The sequence below is a fragment of the Anoplolepis gracilipes genome, chromosome 2 (genome assembly GCF_047496725.1).
Source record: "Anoplolepis gracilipes chromosome 2, ASM4749672v1, whole genome shotgun sequence".
Classification (NCBI taxonomy): Eukaryota; Metazoa; Arthropoda; class Insecta; order Hymenoptera; family Formicidae; genus Anoplolepis; species Anoplolepis gracilipes.
This window is the reverse complement of record NC_132971.1, coordinates 1,118,547-1,133,007: the sequence shown is the minus strand read 5'-3', so window position 1 is coordinate 1,133,007 and position 14,461 is coordinate 1,118,547. Positions and strand designations below refer to the sequence as shown.

The window sequence follows — 14,461 nt, the reverse complement described above, 5'->3', positions numbered from 1 at the left end:
CTATTTAAAAAGAGTTAAATTTTTTAATTTAGGGAGTATTTGTAATATTACAAATTTAAGATCCTGAATATTCGAAAAAATTCGTTAACTACAAAGTTCGATGTCGAAAAATTTATTAAATTTCGAATTACACATCAACATTTTAAATTTTTTAAAATCTTGGCAGTTCCTTTACGTTCCATCTTTTGTCTGAATTGGATTTACTATCGAAAGAGCTCTTGTTCTTAAATATCCTATCCGAAATAATCCGTTCATATTGTGGGGCCGCCTTTCCAGTTCATGAAATATGTATTAAAAAAGTGACGCCGGTATACAAATTAACTCGGCTGCCTCAATTTAAAAAGAGAAACGCGGGAACGACGTATCTCATTTGGTTGACGGTGTCGTCGCATTCCCCACGGAAACGCCTCGCTCGAAAACTTTCCCGAAGAATCCGACGTAGCGACGTCTAATGTATCTTGACGCGCGTTTTACGAGGAAAATGCGGAAAAACTGCGCAAGCACTGAATGTCGACAAATTCAACGTTCAGATAAGAGTGTCGCTACATACTTCGTGATAAAAACCAGATTGGTAAATGACAATGACTTTATCAATAGACAGACAAATATCAGTTTTTTTTATTAACTTTTATTATCATGTAAGTCAATGTGAGGGAGAGTATTGATATGTGAAATGTAATAAAAAATATATTAAATTTTGTGATTTATTGACATGTAAATCTCTCTATGAATGTTTTTTAAGCTTGGACGTATGAGATTTCTATTTTAATTTTTATATAATAAATCTGTAACCGAATCAATACTCTAACCAAAAAATTGAAACGTTTTTGTATTTTAAGCCTATAAAGTTTGATGAGATAATATTAAAATTCCTATGAGAACTATTAAAATTAACTATGTAAATATAGAACAATTATCTTGAAATTTAAGTAAATTGTGTAATTATAAATAAAACTGACAGAAACGCGCAACAATTACATGCAATCAATATTCTAGAATATCTTGAAATATTAACTCTAAAATGTTAGATAAAAAGAAAAAAAAAAAAAAAAAAAAAAAGTGTCATGTAATTTTATTTTTGAAATATTCACGGCAAAATATTAACGTGATGAAATGTTCTTTTTAAACAGTAGTTTCTCTTTAAATGTGCACCAACCTTTCTGCCCCATAATTAAATAACTACCATTAGAAACAATGCCGCTTTGCTGCCGACGTACTTGGCATTCAAGTAATTTGCGAACTGAAAGGCTCCAAACATAAAGTAATACGCGTGCGTGTCGGGAGAAGAAACTTTGATGAAATGCGAGAAGACTTTCTGCAGTTTTGGAAACGTATGAATAAATCATTTTAGTCGCGGCGAACATCAAAGATAGTATGCGTGATAGTATGCGATTCTCCTTTTCGCTCCCTTATGTAAATTGGAATTAAAAATCGACAAAAAAAGCGAGAAATCAAAATTTACTAATTTTAATACTCTATTGAATATGCCAACTGTAAATTTATACGTGTTTAAAATTTCAATATTTGATTTGAAACATTTACAAAAATGCGTCAGAGATTGTGTTTTCTATCATGCATCAAAAGATTCTTACGTTGCAAACGCTATATTTTATCGGAAAATGAAAGCAGGATGAAATAAGCTTCGAAAATCAATAATCAACAATTGCCCGTTCATTCGCGAAATCGTGGGGACGTTATTAAGGCTTTCCGCGTTTTTTCGTTTCATCGGCCCCGCAAATTCGATTCTAACTCTTACCGCAATGTCGAGATTTTTACGATAGAGTCGGGCCACATTTACCGACTAGCCTTTTGATTCTCGCGCGCAATGTTCCTCGCAATTTTAATTAATCTACAATTATCGAAATGTTCGAAGTTACGCGGCAGCACTCGTTTAATTAGTCGCCGGAGCTTTGCAAATCCTCGATTTCACAATCCACGTTTCTCTTACCTTACGCTTCGACTAGCCGTAATTAGTTCCATTTCGTGTGCTCAATGTTAAATAAAACACACTCGACGTCATTTAGTCGTGCGCGGTTTCAAATGCGAGTAAAACTACTCGACGATACTCCGCTTTCGCTCGAGTTATTTTCTTGTCCATCGCTTTTGTTGTTGTTACGAGGCTCACACTACGGAGATTTCTCTCTGATAGAGAGATTTCCGATCGGACGGTAAATATTTAAACGCGAAACGAATCTGACTGCGTTCAAGTTGTCTGCTGACGCTTGCGATTACTATCGAGCTTTAACTAGTGGAGCTGCCTGAGAAATTAATTTGTGACAATTTAAACCGAATCAACTGTTAGAACAGCATCGATTCGCAAAATCTGTAATTATTACTGAAGTTTATAATCGGATATTAGAATATAAATTATAAGTATCTTATCGTATATCTATTGACATTTGTAAATGTCTAAGATATCTTTCTCGTAAATGTTATTAAATTCCGACTACGTTTAAGAGAGTTTGGAGAAAAGATATTTTTTGCGACAATAAAATTCTTTTAAATAAAACAGCATTATCACGTCAATTTATCTGTATAGTAACTTCAATTTCGACCAAGTGATTTATCGGCAGGAACGATACGGGGCTATATGTCTTGAGGAGAGTGACGATGTAATTTCATCGGAGAAAGGGGGGAGGGACGAAGGGCGGATTCGTAGTAGCAGGCAGGTAGTTCCCTGCGCATTTTCTTTTCGCATGCAGCGCGTCGCGTCCCGGCCTTGATGGTCCACGAAATAACGGCGACACGACGATCTCGTTAGAGCCGCGGTGTGTGTAAAATGGGTTAAAAACCCCTCATTTTCACGCCCGAGGGACGAAATTACGCGGTCCGGCATGCCCGGTGGCTTTTGTCACCGGCTGATTCAATTGCCACGTTACCAACAAAAGTATATACGTCGCTTTGTCCGTGTGTACACAAAGCGACGTTGCTCGACAAAAATTGGAATAATGTCCGACTCGCAAAGAGCTCGGGCGCGTGCCTCATACTCATCCATGTAAAGAAACTCGGAATTATTACGAAATATGCATGCGCATATTTCTTAATAATCCCCTCCCCTCTGTCTTCTCTCTTTACTCGTAAATACGTTTCATTTCAAGCTCCACGGGGTCGCACGGATGTAAAACCTATTAGAGACGGAAAAAAGACGATACGAAAGAAAAGTGTTTCGTTGCCGGACACATTATATAATCTCATTAACTTTTTTTTTTTTCTTTTTAGATAAAGACAGTTTTTTTCTATAATATGAATTTCTTATGTTTTTCAAACCTTCAAAAATATGCGAGCGTGAAACTCGAGATGAATTGAAAAAAAAAAAAAAAGTATGCAATATCATTTAAAATGACTTTCCTTATAAAGTACTAATGTATACCTACCGGCAATTAGTTTGATAATGTTAAGAGAGTAGTGATACAAGTGTCGCGGAAACAATAGATGAAATTAGGTTCCGTAATACTGTTTTCGAACTGCGTGCAACACAATCAATGGAGTAATAATTCTCCATCACAGAGCTAACTGTTAACAAAACTGATAAATTTATTCAACGCGCGCGATTCGACACATTGATTCAGCGAGATTCGATCATGTTAAAGTGATCGCATATTCGGCAATCGATATTATATCTATATATAAAGCACGGTATAACTGGTGCTTTCGATATTCCGACATGATACAAATTATATACGTGTATAATACGCCCTCCCCCCTCCATCCGTGATTTACCTTTCATGTCACTATACCTTGGAACACACACGTTCTCTATTTACGTATATTTCATCGACAATCTAACATTATTCCTAGCTCTATATGATTGCGGTCGCGCTTGATAAATGACGCGACACTTCATAAATCCACAAAAAAAAGTTCCACGCAACTAATAAAAATACTGGAAACACATAGACGACAGTTCTCCGTTATTTAACTCACCGGAAATGTGTGGCATAGCCATACCACAAATTCAATATCGAGTCGGATAGCGTCGATATGACATAACGACTGGTGGTATTTATATTACCGATACATATTGGAAAAAAGTATTTCGTGCATTCGCGATTTTTTCCTCCCGTTTTTCAAACCGTATGCGGAGTTTTTATCAAAAATATGGCGCCACGCATACTCATATTAATTCTGTTCGAACCCCATACCGATAGTATTAACAGAAGTTCTACCTGTCTCGAGATGAAGATTGATTGATCCAATCAATCAAGTTCGAAAAGTCTGGCGGATCTCGAAATTATTGCTTTTGGAAATGTTGAAATAATTGAGACAGTTGTTCGAAACAAACAGTATACAGGGTAATAAATTAACCATACAATAATATAATAACTGCAATAAACAGTAATAAATTAACGCGGCCTTATTTAGCATTATCTAATAATTCTCGAAATACCACAATATTGAATACAATTAAATATATTTCATTTTGTTGTTATTGTTGTTGTTATTGTTGTTAACTATTTGTATTTTTATCGACTCGGTATGCATTAATATAAACTGATTCTATAATGCTATTTTACCTAGCATTTTGCTGTTTAAAAGCATATCAGACATACTAAATGAGATATTACTATATTTTCCTATTTGCATATTACTGACAGTGCAACACATTAAACACAAAATTTCTTTGAATATTTAATCACATTTTATTTTAAAGGACGTCTTTTTGACTTTTTTTTTTTCAATAATAATATTTTACTTTTCACTCAACAGAAAAAATGAATTAAATCTTTTTCTAATATTAATAATCATATTAAATTTCTTTCGTACCTTCTCCAACTCAATCATGCATATAATAGATTATTTAAACTAGCACTTACCGATTTCCTGATTGGTTATCCTGGCGTGACAGCTGCTGAAAGCGTAGAGTACAAGCGTGAGGAACGACGCGAGGGATCCAAGAGGGGCAGCCATCTCATCTCGAGGCATCTCGACACCCCGACGTCGTGTCACGTCACGTCACGTTGTGTCGCGTCAACTCGTGTCAGCGACACACCCGCCCCGCCTCCTTTTTACAGCACTCGTCGTCTTCCGCTCCCTCGTCGTTGACGAAACGCGCGAACTAGGATCCCGGGCACTCTTGAAAGCACTTTCCGCACGACTCAAACTCTCATCGTCGAACTTGCTCTCCGCGAACTCTTCATCCGCGCCCACGAGTTTATCCTCGTCAAACCTTCGAACACACAACCGACATAACACGTTGAAATCATCGATAAATCAATCACGATCGGCTGCGTCTTAAAAATTTTCTTTTTTTTTTTTTTTTTTTTTTTTCTTACTTTGAAAATCGTATTCCATACATCCAGCTTCTTGTTGGAAAAATTAAAATACAGATCATGAGAGGAATTTTTAATAAATCAAACTTTTCGCATTTCAGATAGGAATAATACAAAAATGATCACAATAAAATTGATCAGGAAAGATAAGTTTTTAAATGAAAAATTAAATTGAAATTGTTGTAGCGCATTTATAATAATATATGATACTGATGAATATAATAGTCTTATAGTTCGAAAGAGAGAGAGAGAGAAAATGTCAAAATCTATGTTTACACACACACACACACATACACATATACATTAATCGCGCATGTATTATCCAGGTTTTATATCTATATTAGAATAGAGAACCTTGAATTTTTTTCGCGAAAAGACAATTTCACAGAATTTGAATTTTCCTGATTTCGCAAAATATATAAATGTTGCTTTTCAACGTTAGACTAAAGTAATCTCCGTTTGCGAAACAATAATTATTGCATTAACTGTTGGGTGAGCAGTTAACGCTAGACTGGATGCTTAAGTTTATCAGCTGTGAAACATCGTTTATTTCCTAATCCGAAATTTGCACTCGCGCACCAACCTAATGCGCGATAGGGTCGCGATTTCGGAAAATTGCGACCCTTGCAAATGTAACGTGCGAACTCGCATCCGCGCAATCTCTCTTTCTCTTTCTCTCTCTCTCTCTCTCTTTCTCTCCCTCTCTCTCTCTCTCTCTCGAGTTCCATTCTGCTGATTTTCCTTTCTCACCTGCAACGGTGACACGCACGCAGTTGCAATGGCCGTCGCCACTGCCGCTCAAACTCACTCGATAGCTGATGCCGTACATTCGGAATAATCACGTCGCTGTTTCCCTTCTCCGCCCTCTCTTTTCCCTTAAAAAAAAAAAAAAAAAAAAAACTTGCATATCCGCTGTCACCTCTCTTTTCTCGTTACCGCGAAATGTTTTTTAGCATTCGATTCTTGCAAAAGTCGAAGGAGATGGAAGAGAGAGAGAGAGAGAGAGAGAAGGAGCGAAGCAAAATATTTCATCCGACGATGCAATTGCTTCCATCGTGGATATAATTCGACCGACAAAAAAAATCAAAAGAAAGATAAAAAAAAAAAATATACATATATCGTTACAGCGCATTCATCGCTTATGACAACAGTAACGTATACTTCTTGCCCGAGTTTTTGACAGGCCTCGCCGATTGTGACACGGTGCACACCGGCCCTTAATATCGCGATATTGTCGTTTAATCGAGTTACGTGCCTCAGTTATTATTTTATTTATCGATCGAGCAACAAGTTTATTTCCGAAAACTTTTCATCGGGTGTTATACTTTCGTTATATCGCGGTTCGCGCGCGTTTATATCGTGATATATATATATATATATATATATATATATATATATATATATATCGCGTCGTACGATTCTATTATATTAACTTCGATAGCAAAGAGAAAGAAAACAACAGAGAGATAGAGAAAGAAAGAAAGAGAAGATGCTCTTTCAATCGACACGTTGCGCCTTAGAAGAAGTATCAAAGCAATGTATAGTCGCCATGTACACATAAACCTTTCCTATATGAGTTTCTTTCAAAAAGGAAAATAAAACAACTCTTCAGAAACAATAAAAGACTTTTCATACAAAAAATTAGTTGAAATAAAATAATTTTCCTTTTCAAAACGAAAAAAATTAATTGAAGTGATTCTATTTATATTATTTCCAGTTTCAAAAATATTAAAAAGAAGAGTATAAAAAAGTATTCTAATGCATTAAATTTTGCATTTTTTGCAAGTCCCAACAATGTTCAAGATTTAAACAGATTTTATCTTAAAAAGAAGTGAAAACGATATCAATTTTTCGATATTAATTAAAATTATTCAAAGACCATATTTTACTATAATAGAATAGTATGCATCTAAAATGCAATTACTTGAGAAATTTTACGTAAACATTTGAAAAATTTTTAAGTTAGCATAAATACAAAATTATTTCAAAATTTTTGCATTTTGCAAATACGACCGTCACGATTATTACTGCGCTTTTACGATTGATTTGATGTTACGTTAACGGTATAAGTAAAAAAATACAAAAAACTATAAACAATGAATTAAAAAAGTATCGAAAGTATTATCCATATTCTCTGACGGATAATATGGAAACTTTCTTACATTGCAAAATCAGTTTGAAAAATATGCAAGAGATACGAATTAATCAAGTTGCATTTTCCAAACATGTAGCATTATCAAACTATGTCATCCGCTTGAAACAAAGTTCCGCTGCTAAACTAAAAACAACGTTTTATTATGACTACATGCAATATCGTTTAAAATTCGATGACACAATTAATAGAAAAAAATACAAATAGTTTAAATTGAGCGGCTTAATTTGATACCGGCAGATAATTGTGTCTTTAATTACTTTTCGCGGGCGAGACTCGGAGAAATAAATAATTAATTTTCCCCTCCTTGCCGTTCGCTTCGAGAATCTAACGAGACAAAAAATAACATCAATTTTCACGATGAACAAACAAACAAACGAAGCGCGTATCGAAGAGTGTGCATTATCCGAGAAATTGTATTGTAAAATTGTAAAATCGCAAGCGACTCGCATCGGGCCGTTTAATTCGAGACTAATTAACGGTTCAATCATGTCTCGCGCGCGGATATCGCGAGGGACCCAGTAAATTACGACTCATTATTCTATATCGTCCGAAACATAATGTCTATGTAAAAGAAGTGTCTGGACAGTTTCATTTGGGAGTTAAACCGCTAACCGAAAATTTGTGCACCAATACCGCAATATCCGAACAATTCCCATCGATAGGGGAAAAGGTGGTACGATGGAATTCCATTTTGCTTTCGATATTCTATGGAATTTCAATATTGCATAAATATATGTAATGATATATTAATTTATATGTGATTTAATATTCTATAATCTATAATCTATAATATATAATATATAATATATAATATAGTGAAAATAAAAGTAGAAACAAAAGCTATTATAAAAAATCGGTTTAAAAAAAATTATATAAAGTGTCATTTTTCAAACTACGTAACAAAAAAAAAAAAGAGAAAGTATTGCAAATATATATATATATATATATATACATTTGTTTTAAAAATAATAATTAATGTATCCATACATAAACTTAAATAATAGAAATATATGTATTATAATCATAATTATCGCATAAAAAACATGTAGAAAAATTTGCCAATTAATAGTTTAAAATATGCATCTTTTCAAGATAATTGTAAAATATTTCTAATACTTTCTCTACTACATGAGACGACAAAACTTTAGTTTAATATTCTTTTCATAAAAACACGAGAACTAAATTATAACAATCTCTCAAAAAAATATTCAAGATACTTTCACACGAACGGAAAAATTAGATCTAGAAAAAACAAATCTCATAAGATTTCTCTGTTTTCTTTGGATCTTGTACATATAATGTAATATGTTCCTTCGTATTATAATTATAGGTACAATATTCTTACAATTAGTAAAATCTCAATCCTATGTGCTTGTGTCATGAATATCCTAAAAGATTCTAACTAACTATTCATAACATCTTTTTCGTCCTGCATTGCGTTGTATTATTAACTCTTACTCCGTATTGTTATTGTTTATGGCACCTTCTAACTGTAGAGATGGGTCAGCGTATTTTCGATAAGTTTATTAATATGTAAAAGTGTTTTAAAAAATCTGAAAAATGTATATACCTTCTTTGAACATCCTAAATAAAGACTAAAATAATAAATATGAAAAATAATTTATTTAAATATATTATTATTTTATGATTATTTGTTGTCGAGAAATTGACGTTGTTAGAAAAATCACGGACAAAAATGACCCACCAATACGGAATAAGGATTAAATCTGAATGCCAAGTATTAGAGCACCGGTGCTCTCTTGATCGTATTTAAATTTGATGCGATAATGCGGCAAATTTTCGAAAAAAATCGCGCAAATATCGAATTTCCTTGGATTAATCCAAGTTCCCCGAACGGTTTGTCTAAATCGCGGCGCGCATTAGCTGCGCAACGATGCAAAATACCGAGGATTCTTAGAACAGATCGCGGTTAGAATCCTCCGATGATACAGCATAATGTTAGGAATGTAATCGTCCGCCCGGCCATCAGATTTCCATGTAAATGCATCGACGCATCTACCGGTAGAACTATTCGGTGGTCATCCGCTAGGAGAATCGGGGATCCAACCATTTTCCGCGTGATCTCTGGACGCTTATAAACGTACCGACAATAGACATGAACTTAATGACCGTGAGAATTTCATTTCGCTGCATATGCAATATGCATATTCGTGTACGCGACGTCGTCATTACGAATCGCAGAATATTTGCCTATCCTGCTTCACATATCAGGCCAATGTACTTTTCATTTCATTTATCTGTATTAATATTTCATTTGAATTGATTTTATTGAGGAATTTAATGTGTATTTAATAATCCAACGCAATATTTTAATTTTAATAAAAACAAAAAAAAAACAAAAAATGCGGAGAATATGTAATTGGAACCTTTCAAAATGTTAATGCGACATATGCAAATACGAATCGACAAGTTATATCAATAAAACAGTGATACAAAAATACATCTGACAGTAGAAAATAAAAGCTAAAGTATATTTATTAAAAAAAATAATATGAACTAAAAAGTGTACACGTTTCCCTCATGAAATAATCTTTAATTTTTTATTCCAAAAAGATATCTGCATGTTTGTAAATGTCCTTGTTTTTAGAATAGACTTAGAGATGCGAATATGCCAAGAATTATGTGTAACCTAACGCGAAATATGATTCACACGTTTTCCCATTTACATCCTTTTTCATATTTTTAAAACATCGCAGTAATCGAGACAAACATAAGCAAATGCTTCAATGTATCTCACTCGTATTTTCCGAAACCTGACAAAAGCCTTTAACAAATAAGAGAAAAAAACGTTGATGCCACTGTATTCATATGATTCAATATATGTAAATTTATATTTAATTAAATTTAAATTTAATTTATTCCATTTAGCCAAACCGATCATTAATATCGAGAGCCTTTAGTATTTTAACGAAAAATGATTCTTTTAATAAAATATTGATCATGTTAATAAAAAAATATTGTCAGTCTTATACGGAAATAAGCATTGCTACATATTTAGTCATGCAATAAATATACAATATAAATTCATCTTAATTATCAAATAACTCAATTTATCAAATTAACCTATACATATTTATACAACATGCAGTGCGCGATTTTATAAAATCTATAAAAAGTAACTATTAATGATACAACATAATCGATAAAAAGTAACGATTGCCTATAACAATATGCACATATGCAGTGCTTAACTATTCAAAATATCAAGCAATATTTTAAATAGCAAAGTTATTTAATTCTTACTCCGTATTGTTGTTTTTGACACCTTCTAACTATACAGGTGGGTCAGCGCATTTTCGATAAGTTTATTAATATGTAAAAGTGTTTTAAAAAATCTGAAAACTATATACCTTCTTTGAACATTCTAAATAAAGACTAAAATAATAAATTTGAAAATTTACTTAAATATATTATTTTACGATTATTTGTTTTCGAGAAATTGATGTTGTTAGAAAAAATCACAGACAAAAATGATCCATCAGTACGGAATAAGGGTTAAAAAAAGAAAAAAAGCAAAAAAGAGAATAATCATTTTCCGCCATTATTTTGACACTGAATACGATTCCAGACTTTAAACTGTTTTATTATATTATAATTTTGACAAATTTACGATTGCAAAAGAAATTATTTTAATGTATTTGTACTTTGTATTTTAATTATTATATGTGTAACGATGTTGAAATTTTGTTGCAATCTCTAGTATATTGTTAGCTCTCAAAAAAAAAAAAAAAAAAAAAAAAAAAAAAAAAACTATAATCAGTTAATAATAGTTATTTGTTTTCGAGAAATTGACGTTGTTAGAAAAAGACACAGACAAAAATGATCCATCAGTACGGAATAAGGGTTAATTTCCTTCGAGAAAAATATATAAAATAGCTTGAGATAGTTTCTTTTTAAAACACGTTCGATTCGAGTTGTATATCTCATATATCGCGTTTAAGAAAAGTCAAATCCACAATATTCTCAGTAAAACATCTCGAGTTCACGTTACCGAAGTACTTAGTGGCTTATCTCTAGCTTGCATCTGTCTAACGCGACGACGCGACGCGGCGAATTCTCGGAAAAAACCGGGAGCCCCGCATTTCCTCGAACTAGTGCCACGAACGAGTTCGTGAAAATCACGACGCGTTCAACACAACATTCTCTTCGAGAGACGTAGAAAATTTGATAAAATATATCAAGGCGTCGCGTCGGGCGATTGATATATCGAGAAATAAATTAGATTTGAAAACGATGTGAGATAAAAAGAAGGACACGAATCTGACCGTCTCACATTTTAGGTATCCCTCATGTATCTTTCTAACAGGTGTAATTTCCGACCTGACGTGCCGGTTAGGTTCCTTAACATTCGGGAATTCTTTCATCTATCCGATCACAAAGGTACAAATTGTTTTCGTGACTGGCAACGCGCGGCTTTTTCGAGAAAATTGCCAGTCACAACGCGCGAGTGACAAGCAGCCAATTTAAGTCCCGTGTAATACGTCTGTGTAACTGTACCCCGTGGCATTATCGCGCGTCTGCGATTGATCGTTATGTCGCATGTGAAATCCCGCCACTTTCAATATAAGGTAGGAAGGATCTATTTCCGTGATCGCGCATGCCCAAGTTCGGTGAGGGAAAAATACTGTATGGAAATTTTACAAAGATTAAAATTCTTACAGGGCCCGGAACGGCGAACGAAGCCGCTCTAGCGGATGCTTGCATGCGACGCTCCATGTGTGATGGACGATGCATATTTACTCTCCAAATCGCGTGATGATTTATGATGCATGGGGGTGCGAGAGGCGTCAAAAAATAATTTGTCCGTGTGATGTGATTAAAATTAATTTGCGATCTTATCGTACGGAAAGTACGATAAGATCGCGAGGTACATGAGATATTAGTGTTTCGCGATATTATAATATATCGCATGCGTAATCACGTGAATATAGTAATACGCAATTTTATTGGTATAGTCATAAATATTTTAATAGTAGAAACTACTATACGTTCGCTTATACGTTCGGAGAAGCACGAGATACAACTCGATATTTCCATATATGCTCGGTGCAACAAAATATTTCCAATATTTCATATTTGTGCACGTACTTCGCGCAACATGATCGTTTTTAAGAATTTTGAATAAATAATTTTTGCTAAATAACATCTCATTATTTCGACATAATATCGCGTCGAATTAATCCAGTTGCATCTGATAATCTTGCTTTATTTGTACATACAAAATCGTGATTCTGTATCGCTGATTAATCGCGAATAAATATTCATCGAATATATACGCTATTGTTTCCTACATTAATTCGTTAAATATGTTTTTACCAAGTTTTTCATTATATTTGCGCCATTCTTTGAACGCATGCATAAACTATCGTCGCTATGAAACTCGCTGCTGTGGCGTTACAATTAAAAATTTTTAAATTAATTCATGGCGAAACTGTAACGAAAATTGAGGGGAAAGGTTGAAATACACACGAGTAATGTTAATGAGCGCAACAAGGTCGAACGTAGCACTCGACGAAAAAGATGCTGCGTGATATTTTTTAATTTGATACATCGCAATTAAAAATCACAAACGTGCACCAACTCTCTAACTCGGTTTATTTTTCTACACGGGCAAAATAAGCATGGAGAATGATGCATGTTGAATGTAAAATGGGAAAATTCAATAAAGGAATTTTAAAATATCCATAAATATAAACGTAATGGTTTGTGATGGTAAAAAAAAATATATATATATATATATATATATATATATATATATATATATTTGTAGCAATATTAACATGTAATAAATATGAGACAAGAATTACTTCAACAATTAACATTCGCTCAACTATTACTTATATATCTGATAATTAATCGTGCCATATTATTTTGCAAAATATATTTTCTATTATATTTATCGTAAATTGTTAATCTCACGCAAATCTTTTCCCATCAATCATTCTTTTGGCATCTGTGCTCGCTTATAATGACGATGAAAATGAGAAAAATAGAGAAAGTATCACACGAATCTTACCGTCAAAAGAAGTCCTTGGAGAACACGATCACAGGGCACATTTCCTTCGAATGCGATCGTCCATGAGTACAGTTCGTTCCACGTTCAAAGGTCGGGTTGCCATCACCGCGAGAACGATATTTCGCAGCTTCTTCTCACAGGATCATCATCGATATTAATCCTTTCCGATCACGAACACACACGAACACGCACACACTCGCGTAACAGAAACGGAGAGCGAGGCGAAAATGTAAAAAAAATCACACTCCTGCAACTTGTTGCGAATTTGGAGCGCGCGACTTCAGATCACTGTGACACTTCTAGATCATTCGAAATAACAGTGTATTTCCGCACCGCTCGCGACATATCAGTCTTCTCTCTCGTCGTGTCCGAAAGAATTATCGCGATTATCTGCACCACCGTCGCGAGATTCCGCGATAACGCGACGCGTAAATGTTTTCCAAATCGAGTTTTCGGCGACGTCGCGACACTCCCGGGTCTTGCACTTTGTCGCCGTTTGAATAACTTGCGCGGATAATTTCGGGATGATGGGTTATACACGCGCGACCGGTAGAGGGTGACTTTTTGCTCGGCCGACCGCGAAGCAGACACACACACGACGATTACACGATCAGCACTGAAGTGATGCGCGGTGTGCTGCGAGTGGGGAACCGGGCGCGCGCCGGTCGCTCGCCCGAGCGCGGCCGAAGATTACCGAGGCGGGCCGAGGCATTCGCGAAGTGTGGCCGGCGCGCCAAGTGCGAACAGCTTCCGCGTAACGCATTCTTTTGATTAACGCGCCGACACCGTGCAAATCTCCGTGCGAGCTCGGTGCGATCTACAAAGAGGAAAGAAAGAGGTAAATTTACAACAATGATAAATATACAATACCTAGAAGCGAAGTAAGAGATCGCTTAGCGACCGGGCGCATCTTCTTTTCCGAGTAAGCCAAGTATCTCTCGATGCCCATGTCATCGACGTACTACGTTGTATGTATATATATATATATATATATATATA

General features: G+C 34.6%; 1 protein-coding gene across 7 annotated transcripts in view; it reads right to left on the bottom strand.

Annotated features, from left to right (window-relative positions):
- The window catches only part of LOC140676548 (nephrin), a 240,444-nt gene extending 226,378 nt beyond the window's left edge, over positions 1–14,066 (bottom strand). For 6 of the 7 annotated variants that reach the window (XM_072911701.1, XM_072911703.1, XM_072911702.1 and 3 more), the window contains exons 1-2: positions 13,463–14,066; positions 4,815–5,167 (exon numbers count right to left, since the gene is read on the bottom strand). In XM_072911701.1, the coding sequence (XP_072767802.1) occupies positions 4,815–4,923 (109 nt within the window). In that variant the 5' untranslated portion in view covers positions 4,924–5,167; positions 13,463–14,066. Of the gene's footprint in view, positions 1–4,814; positions 5,168–6,020; positions 6,138–13,462 lie in introns of those variants that run through there. The other variant, XM_072911700.1, reaches the window with a different exon arrangement.
- Between the last annotated feature and the right edge of the window lie 395 nt (positions 14,067–14,461).